The sequence below is a fragment of the Apteryx rowi genome, unplaced genomic scaffold (genome assembly GCF_003343035.1).
Source record: "Apteryx rowi isolate R43461 unplaced genomic scaffold, aptRow1 scaffold_23, whole genome shotgun sequence".
NCBI lineage: Eukaryota > Metazoa > Chordata > Aves > Apterygiformes > Apterygidae > Apteryx > Apteryx rowi.
In genome coordinates this window covers 2,736,571-2,755,926 of record NW_020448641.1, presented here as the reverse complement: position 1 = coordinate 2,755,926, position 19,356 = coordinate 2,736,571, and the positions used below count along the sequence as shown (strand labels likewise).

Genomic DNA, 19,356 nt, shown 5'->3' with positions numbered 1-19,356 from the left:
TGAGATAGGCGGCAGGTTGGATTTTTGAAGGCAGTTGTCTTAGATTTGTGTGCCTAATTCTCTTCTTCAGTGCTTTTATCCTTAAAGCCTAAATTATCCTTAATAAGTGCACTGTATACGTTGCATTTGTACACTAACTAAAATAGCAGAGACTCCCGCTACCCTCCAGTTGTTTCATTTCATATTATTTGTTCCCTTTATGAAGACAGGCAACTAGGAAGATTGTTTTCTTTCTTTATAGCAAAAGAAAAATGATATGAGTGCACGCCTTTTTGGGGCCTTTCAAACAAGTCTTATTGCATTTATCGTGCACAACGCAAAATGAGCTTGACGCGTTGTTGAAGTATAAGATGGCGAGGCTGTTGCCTCCGTTTCCAGATTAATGTCTGCAAACCTTTCTGTTAGCACTTGCTTTAGAAATTTTCATCTCGACTTGGTTAAGATGCGGCGGTGGTTCACGCGGTGGAAAACATGACGGTCTGGGATGATGCTGGGGTGGCTCGGGCCCCTCAGACGCATCACCTCGACCTCTGGACTGCTGCCGAGTGGGAGGGAACGGGCCTGCGGTGGCAGGAGATAGCGCAGCCCAGCCTGGGCTCCCTGTGACTCGCAGGGTGGCATGATCAGGATATGATGAAGGACATCCTCGATGAATCACCTTGTCCTCTTTTGGAGCTGGGTAGAAGCAACTGAGCAGTCTGCAACCCGGTGTGACAGCTCAAAACCCTCCTCAGGCAGCCCAGCGTGACATTGCCCAGTTTTTAGGGAAGGAAGGAGCAAGCCTGGACCGCGACGTCTCCTTGTGGGACTGTCTTTTCCCCTGCGCTCTTGGTTGCAAGCTCTAAGCTTCGAGCGCGGTGCTCTGCTGAGCTCCATGGGCTTAAGCTTAAGTTTTTAACACGAGGACACTGCAGTGAGAATACAGGCTTATCTACCCCAATGCGGCTTGTCTTCTAGAGTAGCTTTCCACCGTTGTCCTGTGTGAGCACGAGGAAGAGCTGTCGTCCTGAAGCTCGCTAGGAATGAGATCGCGACGCGAACACCGTGCCCATCCGCAGAGTCCTGCGGGCGCAGCAAGCTGTGTCTTTCGCTCCTGGTCCTCTCTCGCTTCCCTTAGCTCTTTTCAAATAAATGAGATATGGGAAGCTCACAACGCCGCCAGGTTTGGGATGAAATCCTGCCACAACAGCCTCTGCCGAAGGGGAAATCCTGTAGCGCCCTGCAGGGATCTCCGACTTCCTTTTCACCCCTTCGTTTCTGAGAAGGTTATTGAGCCAGGGAACCATTATCGCACTCTTTGCCTGCAGTCTCCTCGGGAAGACGCAGAACTAGATGCCTGCTTGTTAGCAATCTGTTGCTTGACCTTCGAAGCTTAACGACGTTACGTTTGGAGAAGGACTAGCTACGTCTTTAATGCAAAATGTAAACTCTGGGGTTCTAGACTTTGCATACAGCTTTTCTATGTTGTATACTGCATATATATATTAATTACTTTAATTAGGAAAAGTATGGGCTTCACTCAAATAAGGAATTAATTAGTTTGCCCAAAGTAGCTTGCTTTTTTAACTGGTGGCCTTTTTTTAACCTTTTCTCTCTTCTTTCTTTCCTTTTCTCCCTTCTTTTACTTACGGTCACAAGTTTTGGTGGTGTGAGCGCAACGACCCCCCGAGTGCAGGTGGCTGTTTCTCCTGTGGCAGCTGGGAAGTCCTCGCCTCCTCCCCCTTTTCGCACCCTGGCGGCCCTGATTTCTGCTTTTAGGGGGAAATTTGCCGCAGGGTTTCAGGAGAGGCAAGCAGGGAGAGCTGCTGGGAGCCAGCTCGGGACGCGATGCCGTTGTCCTTCCCCCCTTCCCGAGCGCTTCAGAAGAATGACCGTTCTGGTGGGGCCGGATTTGCGTGAGGTGGAGAAGCAGGAGGAGGGTGGGAGAAGGCAGTTCCGCGTTCCCACAACAGCTGGGATTTTACCTCGGGGCGGCCCAACGCATGGACCTTTTTTTAAGGAGTTTAATGGGAGCAGCTCGATGAGGCTCCGTTCTCGTTTTCGTGTGCATTTACGCTGCGCGCGGTGGACGGGGAGCCTCGTGCAGCTCCTCTGCTGGAGCCGTCTCCCTTGCTTTCACCTGGGCTTTCTCCGTGGCGGCCGCCACCCCCACGCGTATGGAAATGGTGGCGTTTCCGTGGGCTTTCCCGCAGCAGCCGTGCTCTGCCCGGTGCGGCTGCAGAGACGGGAAGGTCCCGCGTTGGGTGCCTGCGGTTTTGTTCATCGCCCTTCTTCATCCCCGTGTTGAAGCCTCTTCCTCTTTGCTTCTTAATCGCGCTGGATTGCTCTGCAAGGCTGCTTTTTTTTTTTTTTTTTTTTTGTTTTTAATTTAGCACATGACTAAATTTATCTGCAATCTCAGATTTGGCTGATTACCAGCAGAAACGTAGCTTGGGCTCGTAAGGGCGAGTTTCAGCCCGGGAGGAGCGCGATGCCGCCGCGCCACGACGTTTGGCGTTTCCTGCTCTTCGCGCCGAGCCCTTAGCAGCCAAGCGCCGCTTGCGTCCCAAAACGTTACCGCTAAAAGCAGGTCCCCAAGCCGAGCCCGAGAGGGCGATGCCTCCACACGCACGTGGCGGGGTCACAGGCCGGTGAGTCACCGCGGCAGATGACATTTTGCAGCAGAAACGCCCCTTCTGACAGTGCTCTGAATAACTGCGGTTGCTGATGGAAAAATAGCGTATTCCTTCCAAACTGCTGAACTGGTTTTCCGTGGTGAAAGCTCCCGGGGCAAAATTTCCGATTTTAGATTAATGAGGGAAAGTTATTAAAAAAAAAAAAGAAAAAAAAGAAAAAGAAATTAAAACATGTTTAATTCTGTTGGATGCAGGACATCATGCGAAAATGCAGCTTTTCGGTGAGCCACGTGCAGTTAACGTTTAGCCGTGTTATAACACACTAACTTGGGTGTGGTGGTTTTTTTTTTTTCTTTTTCAGTCATTGACGCCTGGACATATGCAGGGAACATTTGAAATGGCAAATAAGGAAGAAAACAGGGAGAAAAACAGATACCCCAACATCCTTCCTTGTAAGACGCTACCTTTTATTGAAACTAGCCAATTAACCGCCCGTGCGGCGCTGAGCGTTCTGGTGACGCTCCTTGGCTGGAGCTGCTCCAGTGATGTGATTTCGCTTATCACGAATGGTCTTTCTGTATTTGTTTGGGCAAAACCTGTTCCTTTGGCTATGGTGTCTCTCTAGCTAATGATTGTTCTCCGTTATGCTTTTCTTTAATGGTAATGACGGGTGCTGTGAGATTAAAACCTCAGCAGGAGTTCTGCCAAAGTAGAATCTGTCAAAGTGGTATTTCAGTATCTCAGGTGAGTTTGGGGCAATAAAATATGGGCAAGTTTGGGCTTCTGGTGCTCTCCAGACACAGTCCCAGTGACCTTCCAGGGTGGGAGCAGAGCAAGATTTTTATGGCAGAAGTTTCTCAACTGGAGCTGGGAACAATATGCTCAGACGAAGCTGAGAGACACCAGAGCCCATCAGCGTGAAGTCAACGGGATTGGGCTCGTGGGGAGTAGCTCGTTCGACCGGTGTTTTGCAATACGGTTGCTAGCGGAGCTTTCCTTGCCCTGCTACTTGCCAAGAATTAATGTATTTTTGAATTGCTTCAAAAGCTGTAGCTCTGATGTAAACGTGCTTGTAATGCGTTCTCTTCCAGATGATCATTCCAGAGTGATTTTGACCCAAATAGATGGAGTCCCATCTTCAGACTACATTAATGCATCCTATTTAGATGTAAGTTGACAGTTTCCCACTGTTAGCCAAGCTGCTAGTTTTGACTAGAAATTAATATTAAATAGGTGTTTGTCTTCTAGCGCTCACTGGCATTTCATCTTTTAACTACATGATATTTATTTCCTTAGGGTTATAAAGAAAAGAATAAATTTATAGCGGCACAAGGTAATTTATTTTCATCTCTCTCTTGTGTACGTTTTATGACTAAAACTGTTTAACATTAGAAATGTCTTAAGGCTATCGTAGGTGCAGATGATGGCCAAATAGGAGATGGGATTTAGAGCTGACAGTTTAAATGAAACTGAAGTGAGCGTACGGTAACCTACTGCCTTTAGAGCTGAGGTTTCCGCTCCTCTCCTTAGCGAAGGAGAGGTCTGCTTCTTCATCTCTCTTTTTTCTTTTTCTTTTTTTCTTTTTTTCAACCACTTACTGAGGGTTTGAAGGAGGAAGAATCACGCTATAGTGGATAGGGAGAGCGGCGTCGTGACAAATCATCCTTTGTCGTCCCCTCTGAGCCCTCCTGCCAGACCTCACGGGGATTACTGGTGTTTCAAGGACTTCTTAGGAATTACACAGCCCCCACCATACAGTAGAAGCTCCACTGCATATAACAGTGTAGAAGAAAACAGGATTTTTAAAAGGAATATGTGGTCTATTCAAAAGCTGGGAATTTGGTGGCCAACCTAGCTGCGGGTGGGCAGCCGGTGCGCAGCAGCAGCAGGTCAGCTGGGATGCTCCTGGTCTTTTTTGTCTCTTAAATGGAACTGTATTCTATGTATTCAGGACCTAAACAAGAAACAGTCAATGATTTCTGGAGGATGATTTGGGAGCAGAAGTCTGCAGTTATCGTCATGTTAACAAACTTGAAAGAAAGAAAAGAGGTAAGTAGCTTCCAGTTTGATTGCGGATCTCCCTTAGCAGGGATGCTCCAGAAACGAGCAGTCTGGGGCAGCTCAGCGTTTGGCCCTCAGTATTGCTAACCGCTTCCTTTCCCAGTCCCTTTCAGCGCCTCTGAGTTTCTGCTAACAAGCGTAGTTTCAATTTTCAAAATAAAAGTTTTGTAAGTAGATATCAAGGAGAAATATCTGACGGTAATTTTGTCCTGCGTAGCCCATTTGTCATAGCCAAAGGCAAATGCTTTTTTTGTCACAGTGCGAGGAAGTCTGGACTTAGGCTTTTTTGGCTAGAAATGAAGATTAAAACATTATTCCTTTTTTTGAGTATTATGTTTCAAAATGATTTTTTTTGGCATATGCAATTAACAATTAAGAAACAACCCTTCTTTCTTGTGAGAGTAATTCTGTTGCTCCATGTTCCCACGTTCCCCCCTTACTCGTCCTCTCCCCCTGTTGCGTTAGGCTTTCTAAGTGTATTGGCTGAGCATCGAGACGCTTATTAAAATGCTAATGTGTTTAACGTCTTTGCTTCACAGATTAAAGAGCTAAATTAAAAAAAAAAAAAAAAAAGGAAATGCACCATCAAAAATACCTTTGAAAAGAGATGCTTTTTAATTATTATTATTATTTTTTACTTGGAGACAATTTGCTACACTGATCATGCTACATTCTCAGCTGAAATATGTAAGGTTCTCAAAAACATGTGCCCCAAAAATCAATCTTGGCTTCCCCTATAGCTGTGAAAGTAAGGAGTCGGAGCAGAGGGAATATTATCTAGTTACTGAAAACGCTACCTTTTTTCCACTGCTCAAGGGTGACCTCTCCTGCCAGTTGTGAAATAATGTTGATAAAGTCCAGTAGTTTACCTTCCTTGGGAAGGAGGTTGTGATAACTGATATACCGTATCAGTGTTTGCAGGTGTGCTTTTATAACCGTTTTGTGCATTTTTTTACAACAAGAAAGAAAAGATAATCGAGAGACTCTGAGCTGAGAGCAGTTATGAGGAAAGACATTCCTTTTTTGTCTACTCGAGGTGGTGCTCCTGCTTTATTTTACTGTAATTGTAGTATTGCCATACCAAGCTCAAACAGCACAGGCGGTCTATAAGAAGAGCGCGTTTCTAATATGAGAGGCCAGAGCTGCTAAAACTTGATGTTCCTGATGACTCCTACACGAGGACTACCTTACGTTTCTCACTAACTGCACCTAAAGCTTAAAAATAAAGGGTCGAGGTATCAAAAAGTCCTCTCTCTACTATCCGAAAAGCCCCCAAGCCAAAAAAAAAAAAAAAAGTTGTTCGGGTCTGTCTGGTTTAAAAAAAACTCCAAAGCTATTCTTACCCTTCTCTGCATAAATAAAAGCATCAATAGTCTGAGCAAAGTGTTAAAGTTGTATTGTGTCAGATAATTAAACTCTATATACTCCGGTACAGACTTATGTACGTTATTTTCAAATAACTGTATTATTCTCTGTGTGACCAGTAAGGAAATTGGTCTCAGTGTTATAAAACCGACTGTGTGTTTATGCAGGACAAATGTTATCAGTATTGGCCTGATCAAGGGTGCTGGACCTACGGAAGTATCCGCGTGTCAGTGGAAGATTGTATCGTCCTCGTGGACTACACCATTCGCAAGTTCTGCGTTCAGTCCGTGAGTAACTACGTTCTTGCTGGGTCTTTGCTTTAATTTTTAAAGCAAATTGTTACAGGATGGTATGTTCGGTGTCTGCCACAACTCAGCGGGTCGTAGCACGTTGCCCTCAGCTTTGGTCTTGTCTGTAGCCACCTACCATCCACATCAGTCATTTGGATTGGCAGGGAGGGGGCATAGGAGAGGTGGTCTGACCTTTTTGGGGACAAATTGCATAGATTAAAGAAAAAAGTGTCAATTTGTGGGTATTTGGAGTAGTCTATGGATATTAGTTGGCCAAAGTCAGACAGTATTAAAGCTTCTTGATTTCTGCTGTATCGTTGTTCTTGTGCAAAAGTTAAGGCTTTGTCTGTGTCCAGAAGACCACAGGAGAGGACAGTGGTGGTGGCTTAGTGTAGGTCCACTGTGTGTTGCCCTGTAAGGGGGGCAAATTCCTCGAGATCCTCCCTCCGTACGGGAGGGCTGTGTTTGTACCAGTTCAGAGCAAAGCCTTCAGGCTCACCCGTAACATTTAGTTCAGCTACTGTGCCCAGTGAGAGGTGCTAAACCACGCTACTGCCATGCACAGGGACAGGGAGAGCTAGTGAAGTCCTCAAAAAAAATGCATGTCGATTCATTTGACCTTAGGCAGAGGTTCTGAACTCTAAAGTGTTCGTTGCTGGTTTAGGGTGGAGATTACTTTAGCGGGACTAGTGATCGCTGATAAGGCATTGCTGATAAAGATGCTTGTGAAAAACATGCTCAGAAGGCAGAATGGGAACGTTGTACCAGAAACGAGACACAAGCGCTGTGGATGAGCTGAAGGGCTGGACGTTTATGAACGGAATCGGATGCCTTTCACTTGTGGATCTCTACTGAATATGTGTTTTTAAGATTTGGTTCTCCACTGATGGAGACCATGTAGGCTTACCGAACAAACCAGTTCCCCAAACTGAAATAAATGGCCTTGATTAGCACTTTGGCTAACAGCCTTAAAGAAAGAAAGAAAGAAGGAAGGAAAAAAAAAAAAAAGGCCAGGGATGACTGGCCTTGGAGACAGTTTTTACCATCTGAGCTTAAGAATAGATTGTGGTTGATAAATGCAAGTGAAACAGAACGCTGTGGCTATACTGCCATTGCTTCCGCAGTATCTCTTCTTTAATCTTAGAGTACCTCAGTTTCTGAAACTGTCAGTAGATGGCCAGGTTCTTCTCCTTAACTCCATAACTCTTCTCCTTTCGTTTTTCATGCATAATATAGACTGGTGAGATGCAGCTCCGTAGTACCCATAATTGGCCTCTAAGGTGTTGGTGTCAGATGTGTGTCCACACATCTTTATCCTTTTCATTATAAAACATTATAAAACAGCTTGTAAAAGTTGGCATTTTGCATCTTGTGGTTGACGCAGATCTTGAAGTTTTAGACCAAATTTTGTGAGTGTCATCTGAGGCTGTTAAAAGAGGTGTCATAAGGATTTGATAAGTGGGAAAAAGACTTCAGATTTGATCCATCGTTAACATAAGTTGTGAATCTCATTCTTAATATATCCTATCCTGGGATTATTCCAGTTTTCATGGAAAAAATAATATATGGTAATTTTACTCTGTTTGTATTGTACGTGCACTGTTATCTCCTAATCTTTGACGCAGGATCTAAATGTTGAAGGAATACAAGTAATAAATAACCATAGTAGTTTGTGTATAAATCTTTGCGTGAAACTCGAAATGTCAAACTCAGAGCCTGTGTGTTCCTAGCAGCTTCATGACGCTTGTAAAGCTCCAAGGCTTGTTACACAGCTTCATTTTACCAGCTGGCCTGATTTTGGAGTGCCTTTCACACCTATCGGGATGCTGAAATTTCTGAAAAAAGTCAAAGCACTGAATCCTGCGCATGCCGGACCAATTGTAGTACACTGTAGGTAGGTACGTGCTCTTTAAGCCACTCTGTTAGCTCGCGCTGGAATTGTGTATAAAATGCCAAGGCTAAGTATTTATTTTCTGTTGAAGGCTACAAAGTTTGTTTAAAATAAAAAAAAAAAAAAAAGTTGCAATAATATGCTAAGCTTTTTTTAGAGCCCAAGGTAAGAAGGAATTCAAAAGATTTGTCTTTGCTGTCACTTTAATACTGAAAAAGAAGTTTTTTATCCATGAGTGAGATCCAGTCTTTGGCATACTTATGTTCTTTGTCAGAAAAACAGACTTGTAATACAAATCTGTGACCTTTGCTACTAACTGCTCCTCTGAGAATTCATCCCTCACTTTTCCCACAACAAAATTGCCATTTGCTGTATAAATTATCCATTAAATGAGTAGAAATTTTTAAATGAAGACTTGCATTTAAGAGGTTTAAATGCTGCAATTTTGAAAATGTACCAGCGTACCAATGTAGAATATATTCGTACTCATTCGGTCACAAATACTTGAGTTTCCTGCTTTTAAAGGTTTCTGCTAAACTCCTGGAAATTTAATGTTAATAAAACAACAAACAAACTCCAAATCAGTTTTAAAAGAATAATTACAACCTCTACAGCAACTGTAGGCTTACAACTAAGCAAGAAGTGTCTTCTCAGGAACCATTATTGAGATTAGAATGAAAAGAATAACGCCTTTGTCTTTCTGGTCTTTGTTTTTAAGGTAATGGTTTTAGATTCATGCGTTTCATTCTTTGCTGCTGCTTGTGTTAGACATCTAGAAATACTCTCAAAGAGCCTTTGAAAATTCAGTGTGCACCATTGGAAAAGAGCATGGTTGTCGTGACCAGGCAGCCTGGTGTTTCTTCATTTCCACACAGACCTTGCTGGGTTAGAACTCATAAGAGTCTTTAAAGCAAAATTTAAGAAGGAAAAAGATGATTTTGGTTGTCTCGCATAGTCTTTCCTGTGAAAACCCACATACAGCCTTTTTCTGTGATGTTCAGTGGAGGCTAATACTGGATTTGAGCTTTATTTTCACCAGGGGACATTCTGTACTTAGACTAACTAACTGCAGTAGGTAATGGTAAGGAATGGTAAAAATAAAACATCTCTCATTACAAATATGCAGTGACTTAAATATAACAGTCCAAGAGAACGCAATAGCACCGCTACGTATCAGCGTTTGGGACTAGCACAGTATTTCCGTATACTTTAGAAATAAAGACTGAAAAAGGTGACACTTAATTTCCTTTCCTGCTCAGGATATGACACTATTGAGTTGTTGGGGAAAGGAAAGGGAAACTCATCGGTAGTAACGGTGCATTTCTGAGTGAGCCTTTAGAAAAACGTCATCCAGTCATTCTAGACAAAAACAGCTCAGTTAGAATCTTTTACGTTAGTAAAGGGCTAATTTAGCATTTGGAAGTAAAGAACAGCAGATAACAATGTGGAGGGGGAGCTGGAAGTTTCTACCAAAATATATTTTTTTCAAATGTTACTCTCTCAAGCAGAGAGAGAAATTGAGGAGGAATAACGGAGTAAAGGAGACCCCAAAAGAGGGCAAGGATGGATAAAATCAATGAGGTTTTGAGGCAAGAGTCGATGATGAAGTTATCAGCTTTAGCAAGAATGAGGGAGCAAAGCTCATCTGAAGTGAGCTAACCGTGAGGCGGCGAAAGAGTTAAGTGCACGAGGGAAGGTGGATCTGGGAAAAGGGATGGTATCGGCAAAGGGAAGAGAAGCCAGGAAGCCAAGGCGGGGCTGAGAGCAGGGCTCCGGTGTACGTAATGGACAAGTGGGAACCGAAGATGAGCAAGCCACGCTCAGAGGTGGCTTCCAGGACAGGAAGAGGGAAATATCTGCTAAACTGTGAGTCAGGCAAGTAGGAGACACTGAGGTGGACTCATCCATAGCAGTCGAGTGTGAATGCAAGGAAGTGAGAGGCATGGGAGGCAAGCTTTGCTCCAGCAGTGGGAGGGGAGGTCGCAGCGGTGGGAATGGGAGAAACGGAAACGGCTGGAAGAGGGGAAGAGCATGAGGGGAAAGGAGAAGAACCTGCCAAATCGATGAGTAAATGTAAAGGAATTTGGAGGCAGAAGGTTACAATGGGCCCTTGTACCCTGAAGAAGTTCTGTGAAATTTCAGTGGAGAGCCGAGTTCCTTGATTTGCCTGCTTGGTTCAGCAGACTTAACATCATTCCAAGCAGACTTGGAATAGTGTTTTGATGTTACATAGCATTTGCTGTTAAGACTGTATGTGTGTGTACATATATATACGTATGAACCAAGTAGCACTATGCATGCCATTAGTTTTTCCGGTATTATTTAAAACTTTAGTGTTTCCTTGCCGAAAGCTAGTCTGTATCTTCGGGAACGCTGGGATGAGGGGAGAAGTTTTTGTCATGTTTTAGAATGTGTTTCTCTGACCTTACAGCAGTTGCTGTACAAAATAAGCGAACAGAAGGTTAAAGGAGAACTATTAATGCCTAGCACAGGATGCCATGCCCTTTTCCTCTGAAAGGAAGAGCCAAAAGGCATTCAAGTAGTATAATTTATAATAATCTTGCTCCCTCTCGTGGCTGTTGAAGGAGATGTAAAATGATATTTTGGGATAGCTGTATTAAACAGTGTAGAACTTGTTAACAACTTCCGTTTTCAAAATAACATGCAACAGCAACCACACAAGAAGGATCTCAGAAGTAAGAAAAAATATTGAAAATTCCATTCTTTCCTTAGACTGAATAATTAGAGATGGTCAAATACAATTTTTTTTCCCCAGAGATCTTTTCTAATATAATTTCAATCTTATCATTTCTGAGCTGGAAAAAAGGGTGACTTTTTCTGTTAAAAACTGAGCTCCTTTTGTATTGATATCACTACTGAAGTCAAAAATGAGACTTTGTGTTTCCCAGTATTTCAATCCAGTCTAAACAGCCTAAGTTCTACCTATGTCTCTGCTGTAGCAATTCGTGAAGACTTTGTGGTTCATTTAAGTGTCTTTTTTTTCTTTTGAAGTGCTGGTGTGGGTCGAACAGGCACGTTTATCGTTATAGATGCCATAATAGATATGATGCACGCGGAACAGAGGGTTGATGTTTTCGAGTTTGTTTCCAGAATCCGGAATCAGCGTCCGCAAATGGTTCAGACTGATGTAAGTAGACTTTAACTGGTTGGAACCACCGCTTTTCAAATTTAAAGTAGCACGTGCCTCTGTGTCCTCGCTCTCGTGTGCACCCCAGTGTTTCCCGTTCTGTCACACAGCTGGGTTATTGCGAACTGAACAAAACCCAGTAGAAGGAGAAGGTTGGGGAAGAAGATCCAGACAAGTCAGGGCTGTGATAAAACCACCATAAGGCACGTTTCATTTAGTAATCACGTCCGTGTTTTCCCTATACGTGATAGGATGGAATTTTATAGAAAGTTGAGTGATAAAATAGAAAACTCTGTTTTAGCTTAAACTGTATTTTGATGATTGTTGACCAAATGAGAGAAGAGGAAGTGCCAGATTTGATACAGTTTCACTTCACTGCTTTCAGTCTACTTAACGTGCTTGTCGTTTGTTCGTTGCAGATGCAATATTCGTTCATTTATCAAGCCTTACTTGAATACTACCTCTATGGGGACACGGAACTAGATGTGTCATCCTTAGAAAAACATCTACAGACATCACACAGTACAGCGCCAAATCTTGTCAAAATAGGGCTAGAAGAAGAATTTAAAGTAAGTATTTAAAGTAAGCCTTTGCCCTAAGATTTCAACATTTAGACCAAAAAGATACCTCAAAAATGGGGAAGTATGACCTTAAAAAARAAAAAAAAAAAAAAAACTGTCCAAACTGAACAACTCTTTTATTTTATTCTGTGCCTGCGATGAGTGGAACGTGTGGGGACAAGTACCGGGGCCTTGCTTTAACAGTCTCTTCTTAAAAATGCTGATTGAAGACTACATCATTTTACTGACCTTTTCCTATATGCATTCAGTAATCTTTGCTTATAAAAGTAAAATGGAACTATTTGTTTGGCCATATGCTCGATAGCAGATCAGATAATGCTGGAAAATGGAGCTGGATTTATATTGCACCTAATTAACAAGTCAACACAAATGTTAACTTAGTCGTGACTGTAGCGGGAATTACTGCGAATTTTCAGATCGTGCGCTGAATATCTAGCATTTCTGTTGAGAGAAAACCCAAATGGAGAAACCAAAAATGCTGGCTTTTTGTGATCAATATGTGGAAATGAGAAGACTGATGTCGGAGCTCGGCGTGCTGGAACTCCTTTGGACAGAACTGCCGAGCTGCGGCTGGAGATGCTACGGCTGAGCCGTGTTCACGATTCTCGTCAGCCTTTCTCTTGTTGCTTAAAGGCTGGAGAGACACAAATGACAGTCCTTTGACAAAAAGGCAAACGCGTTTTCAAAAGTGGCTGGTTTTGTGAAAGGGAATTTCCGAATATCACATTTAAGCAGCCCTTTTTCACAGGGAACGATGGTTTGCCATGCCCGGCGATTTTGACTAGAGATGCAGGTACTCTGTGCCCTCGGAAAGCCAGGCCCAAGCAAGCCTTAAAAAAAAAAACGGGCAGGGAGGGAGTTTGCTGTTATTTTATTGCTCTTAAAATTTATTGGTGTACCCTGGAAACGTGTTCAGGTTCTTAAATATTCATCGATATGAAAAAAAATTATGGAAGACTGTTATTTTAATTACATTCTATAGACAGGGCAACAAAATGACTTTTGTGAAGGTCGTCCAGTCTCTCCTTGGCTGCATTACTGCTCTGGACCCTGTAACGGTGCTTGGGCATCCTTGGAGCCCAGGCCGGGAGAAACACGGTGGGAGAGAACTGCTTCCGTTTCAACTGGCCCTTACCCAAATCTGTGTTTTCTTACAGAAATTAACCAATGTTCGAATAATGAAGGAGAACATGAGAACTGGCAATCTTCCCGCAAACATGAAAAAAGCTAGAGTCATCCAGATTATTCCATGTAAGATGATCAGTTTTGTATCTATAGAAACAAGTGTTATAAATACATGGTTCTTATAACGTTGTCATAAGTAAACATTATCGCTCTATGCTGGTAACACCACGTCTCCCATCCGCGTGTACCCATGTTGGGATGAACTCAAGAGCAGAGCTCCTGCCCAGACTCGGAAACTGTAGTTCTGCAAATAATTACTACAAATGTCTTCAAGAGAAGATGACTGAACTTCTCTGCCTGTATAACTCCAGTCCGTTCAAGACCTGGTTGTACTGTCCCGCCCAGCAGTTTTGTTTTTTTAGCCAGGACAGGGTTTTGGTTAGCCTTCCCTTTGGTTTTGCCGCCTCCTTTGCAGGCAGGTCTGTGCTAAAGATTCTGGAGAACTCACTCAACAGTAACAGCAGTATCTCAGTGTCCTTGCAAAATGTCTGCAGGAATTAATTCTGGCTTTACTGCATTTTTTTTTCCTTTTTAAACTTTTTCAACATAAAATATATTATGATCAGATATTTCTCAGGACTGCATGAAATAATACAGCAGTTCCACCGTTTCAACAACCATGCCTTCTGTATTTCGCTGCGATTCCCTGCATCCGCTTGAGCAGCGTTGTTAATGTCCGCTTGTGAAAATGAAAGTTTCTGAACTTGCCTGACATATCCTGTGTGAATGGAAAAACAAACAGCAGAAACCCAAGCCCCATCCGCCCCGCACTTAGTAAATCCTGGATAAGGCCTTGAAGTCGTTCTTTCTGGCTTTCAGATAAATCTTTTGTTGTTGTTGTTCTTTCACAAACGTAATAACAGAGCAGTCAACATACAGCTAGCAAAAGAAAGAATAAGTATTTGTTTTTATTTTTCAGATGATTTTAATAGAGTGATTCTGTCAATGAAAAGAGGTCAAGAGTATACAGACTACATCAATGCTTCCTTCATAGATGTATGTATAAAAATTTTAACGTATTTAAACTGAAAGACAAATACTTTGTTGTTGCTGCTGAGTCTTTTTAAAGAGACACTGTCAACTTCGCTTATGAAGAACATTAACATTGCTGTTTGGGCTTTGCTTATGAGTTTCCACATGCGTTTCTTATCTTACTCTGATGTTTTCAATTTCAGTTTAAATGGTTATGTAATTTAAACATTCTTGTTGTGGTTAGATTTATAAACTAAGGTTTTTATTAAATCCTAAGAAAACAGTGAAACAGATTAATTAGCTCTACAGCTAACAGTTGTAATTGGAACTAACTGCTCCATTATCTGCACGCGGGTGAAAAAATATACTGAGTATGCACTTTGCTGACTGGCAGAGCAAAAACCCGGCATATTTAGTATGGGGAAAGGATATCATCGTGTTTGGGAGCTCTGATTTACCTGGGGAGGCCTTGCTCAATTCCTAACTTTGTTCCCGCCTTGCTGTTGGAAGCTTGGGCAACACCGTCTATTGTGTTTCAGTTTTATTTAAATACGAGAATTAATTATATCCTTAAGCAATAAAACCCTGTTAGTGATTGAGGATCGTGGATGATCATTACGAAGATCACATCCGTATGTAAATAGAAGTGTAGCTCAACAAGTGAGTTATATGGTAATTCTACAGTAAGGCTAATAGCTGCGGTTGTTAATGTTCCTTAATATTCTCGTTGTGAAACCCTTTCAGTTACCTCGCACTGCAGGATTTGATTCCTTCAGCCATGACTGTAAAAAGTCCTCAAGTATGACTCAGAGTTATGAATGTCTTTTCTGCAGGTAGACAGGGTGAACTCACTTGGACAGGGAGTTGCAGGAATTGATCGTCCTCTTTCAATTAAAATCAGAATAAAGCCATTTCTCCCATGATTACAGTGGGGTCACTTCTGCCTTATCACTGTGTTCATCTCATGCTCTCAATGCTTTCCCAGACCCCGGGCTTTAACATCCAACATTCCTCTGCAATTCATATTCATTTTTGTTAGGAATAATGTCAAACTGGTAGTTACATATGGGGTTTTCAAATCATCTAACTTCAGGCACCCAGTTGGGTGGAGGGAAGGGGAAGCCAGGAGTGGCTCGGCGTTACCTTCGAGGTGGGACTTCATGTTGCATAATCATTCCTCTCTCTTGCACTGCAAATCATCCCAAGGGTTAGCGGGATAGAAACCTCATCATCTGCAATGACCTAGCCTGAAACTATGCTCTTATTTTAACTTTCTTTTTGAATGAAATACTTAACCACGATTTAAGCATGCTTCTAGAATACAAGTACTCCTATGGTTCCTCTAAAAAGATTGTATCAAAAATGTGTCCTTTTACATCTCATGACTATGCCTTTTACATGAAGAATTTGAGCGTTTTTTTACTGCATTTCTGGCAGTGAGCAAGTATCAGATGTTTTGTAGATTCGGTGTCACAACCGTGTGCAGAGAATTTGAGGTAGCTTCAAGTTAGGAAACAGCCAGTTTAAACTTACCAATTTAAGTAGTGTTCAGAGAGAAACTGTATAATAGCTGTTCCAAATATTGAATTCTGTCACTCTTGTATTCCTTTGGTTCTTCAAAAAGCTTCTCCTAGCCTGGCATTTTAACAGCAGATTATACTGCTCTCCAGACCCACTTTACCTTTCAAGTAAGGAAGTATTCTGATGTAACAGAAAACTCGCAGTGTTTTGGTTGTGTTTTCTTCCTTTACATCTGAGCGAACGGAGCGCGCTTGCGGGGGCCTGGCAGCGTACAGGACCAAACGCCCGCTTACCTGCCTGCCGAGCGTGGCAGGGGCTGCCGGGCAGGTCTTTGCAACTCGGATGCAGCGTTTCCTAGCTTTTCCTGCCTGAAGGCAGGAGGAGCCTGTCTCTAAGCAAGGAAGCAACTCGGGCTCCATCCTCATTCAGTTTTTTTATGTCTCCGTTCCTCTCTTTTTCCCAACATTTTTAAATCTCTTGGACTCATCTAAAGTTGGATTCTAACTTACTCTGTTTCCTAGAATAAAGGAAATAAATAACTAAAACCAATTTGTTATTACTTCCCTTCCCATAACTTTGAAAAGGTTGATCAGGTGTCTATTGAGGGGCATAGCTGTTTGCATGAAGTTCGGGGTAGATTCCAAAGACTGTTTGAAAATATACCCCGGATTTGAAATAAGTGTCCCGTGTCACTGTACAAATGTATGTGTTCTTTCTCTGTAGGGCTATCGCCAGAAGGATTACTTCATTGCCACGCAAGGACCGCTTCCGCATACGGTGGAGGATTTCTGGCGAATGGTTTGGGAGTGGAAGTGTCACACTATAGTTATGCTCACAGAAGTTCAAGAAAGGGAGCAGGTATGAGTCATGCAGTTTCTCGAGCAAAGCAATTTCCATTAACAGTTGCAAACCCTCCTCATGGTCTTAAAAATGCAATAAATATGAGTGTCAACGTTAGATAAAATATTTGTTTCCTGCAGATTCTAGTAATGGAAGATTCTTTTGCCTTCTCTAAAATGACCTGCTGCTTCGCTATGAGGCATAGGCCAATTTTGCTGCTTTTGCTTGAACTGTCAGAAAACCCCCCCTAAACTCCTGAGAACTGTGCTTTGTAAACGGGCCCAGTCCACCATCAAAGGCCCAACGCAGGCGGGGGCACCTGAAGCAGACACCTCTTGAATAGCTGGTTTGGACCGGAGGGCAGCTGGGCAAAGCTTTCCTGCCAGATTCCCTCGCTGTTTCGCCAGCGCGTAGCTCCAGTGGCTTATTCCGAACCCGCCTAACGCTGCTCTCGAGTAATGAAAAGCAGCCTGTATCCCCCTCTGCTGCAGCGCCGGAGATTCAGGGCTCCGCAGGCTCTGCAGCCGGGGTGTTTCAGGGTGGGTCTGGGAGGTGGTGTTTGCTTTTGGGAGACTTTTTAAAAACATTCCATCACGTTTAGGTGTTAATTTTACTCTAATCTGTTTACAAAGCAATATTAACTACCCCTAATCTCTGTATCCTTTTTATCCTAATGGCCTATATTGTGGAAGTATTTTATTGCTATATAAACCAAGGGGTTATTAGCCATTCCACTCCAAAGTATTTAGAACATGTTCATTAAGACCTCCTTCTATAGTGGAAACTCATGCAAAATTAGATAACAGGAAAAAATTTCAAGGAACATGTATGATTCCCTTTCAATTTTGCAGGAAAAATGCTTCCAGTACTGGCCGTCAGAGGGCTCTGTGACTCACGGAGAGATAACCGTCGAAATAAAGAATGACAGCCTTTTAGATGCCATAAGCGTAAGGGACTTCATAGTTACGTACAGTCAGGTATGGTGTTTAAATTTATTTTTATTTTTGCATTGGAAGCTATTTACAAATAAGATTACTTAAATGCTGGAATTTCTACCTGAAGATAACTGTGGTTAGTCATCATCTAACATTTTATCAGTGGAGTGGAAGCTTATATGCAACGTTTTGTTTAAATGTAAAATTTAAGCAAAATTCTGATTGTAAAACATGTCCTTGATCAAAGTGGTTATCTTGGTTTTTTGGATTTTTTTTTTTGGTTGTTGTTGCTGTCATTGCAGTTTATACCATCTCCCACATGCAGAGCTGAAAATTTGATTCAACGTTTTAAAACTCTGAAGAAGTTTACAGCCCGTGTACTTACCTCTGCCTACCAGCTGTTTATTTATGTTTCTCTGTTACAGGCATGATTCACTCAAACCAGTTTGGTCCTTCTGGGCATGCATCTCTTTAGGAACTCGTTTGCATTTTTGTTTTTGAAAAAAATATTTTTTTGTGAAAGTTTTAGTATCATACATTTAAATAATCATTACATTATACAGACATTATACACTTAAATATGTGGCACACGCAAAGCAAAAGACTTTAAAGTCAGAGTGCTCTGTATTTCTTCATGAAGGCTGGATAAGACATGAAGCTACTTCATGAAGCATAGAGTTCTTGTCCACGTTTTGACTTCTGTTATATTGGAAAGTGATTAAAGCCCAAGTAACAATTTTAATTCACATCCAAACAGCAACATTTGTGCATTACAACCTTGCATCCTTAATGTCTGTTGCTGTAGATCTAAGAACATCTGAGTAACTAACTTACTGTGCTGGAGTGTCCCGAGTATAGACAGGTAGACCCCATCAGTAATATTTAAAGTAATATTATGTTAGAACATCTTCTGCAGAGCTGGGGGGGGAGGAGGATCGACCAAGCCTTTTTCCCCAGGACAGTTAAGTGTTCCAAGTTGTATGGTACAAAACAGTGACAAAAGACTTGATCACCAAACTTTTTTTCAGTAGATATCCATTAGCAGAACAGGTTCCAATGTAGTTCACTTCAGAAGTAATTGCCAGGATAAAGGTAAATAACACAGAATCAGAAAATTCAGCTACTGCTAGTCACATCACAAAAAGAAGCACAAATGTCAAAGTATTCTCTTTTTTTCTTTCTCAGATTATTTTCTGTTTCTCCTCCTTATCTTTAACATTAGAATTTTAACACTACTGGTAAGGTCCATTCCAAACCAGCCTGTTGTAATTATATTCAAAATAACAATGTAACATTCAGATTATGTGACAAAATTAGCATGATACAAGTAGCCATTTAGGGCTGCTTTTAATTAGCAGGCATACAGGCAAGGAAAATAATTTTTAAATTTCCTAGTAACAGGTGGTGTTGGACAAAGATGAGTAAATTTCATGAATTGAATTTTTTCACTGAAACTTTGGATTTTTCCTTTGGATGATAAAAGTCATAAATGATTGATACTGAAAATGATAATCTTTAAGTGTATATATCCTTAGAACTACTCAGATGAAACAGCTGTGCAAATCAAAAGGGAAATTATAGGGGTAAATTATCAGCAGAGCGCGCAGGGAATTAAAAAGCAGAACTCTCAGGTCTGCCTGTCTAATATATTATGGACCAGGTTGAAAATAGCCCCCTTTATCATAATGAAACAAAATGTATATTAAGAATATTTACGGTAAGAAGTGTGTTTCCATTTTGAAATAATAACTGCCTAAAACCTGTTCTTTGTGCACGTGTAGAGTAACCAGGAGAAGCAAAGCAGGCTCATCCGACAGTTTCATTTCCACGGGTGGCCGGAGATTGGAATTCCTGCTGAAGGAAAAGGGATGATTGACCTGATTGCAGCCGTGCAGAAGCAGCAGCAGCAAACGGGAAACCACCCGATCACGGTGCACTGCAGGTGAGTGAGG

General features: G+C 42.0%; 1 protein-coding gene across 6 annotated transcripts in view; it reads left to right on the top strand.

Annotated features, from left to right (window-relative positions):
- PTPRE (protein tyrosine phosphatase, receptor type E) overlaps nt 1-19,356 on the top strand; it is a 48,915-nt gene that overhangs the window by 20,879 nt on the left and 8,680 nt on the right. For 4 of the 6 annotated variants that reach the window (XM_026065642.1, XM_026065639.1, XM_026065644.1 and 1 more), the window contains 13 exons: nt 2,977-3,067; nt 3,707-3,783; nt 3,912-3,948; nt 4,567-4,664; nt 6,209-6,328; nt 8,062-8,225; nt 11,235-11,370; nt 11,790-11,939; nt 13,109-13,202; nt 14,056-14,132; nt 16,353-16,487; nt 17,321-17,446; nt 19,186-19,346. In XM_026065642.1, the coding sequence (XP_025921427.1) occupies nt 2,977-3,067; nt 3,707-3,783; nt 3,912-3,948; nt 4,567-4,664; nt 6,209-6,328; nt 8,062-8,225; nt 11,235-11,370; nt 11,790-11,939; nt 13,109-13,202; nt 14,056-14,132; nt 16,353-16,487; nt 17,321-17,446; nt 19,186-19,346 (1,466 nt within the window). The remainder of the gene's footprint in view (nt 1-2,976; nt 3,068-3,706; nt 3,784-3,911; nt 3,949-4,566; nt 4,665-6,208; nt 6,329-8,061; nt 8,226-11,234; nt 11,371-11,789; nt 11,940-13,108; nt 13,203-14,055; nt 14,133-16,352; nt 16,488-17,320; nt 17,447-19,185; nt 19,347-19,356) is intronic. The other 2 variants (XM_026065643.1, XM_026065641.1) reach the window with 1 other exon arrangement.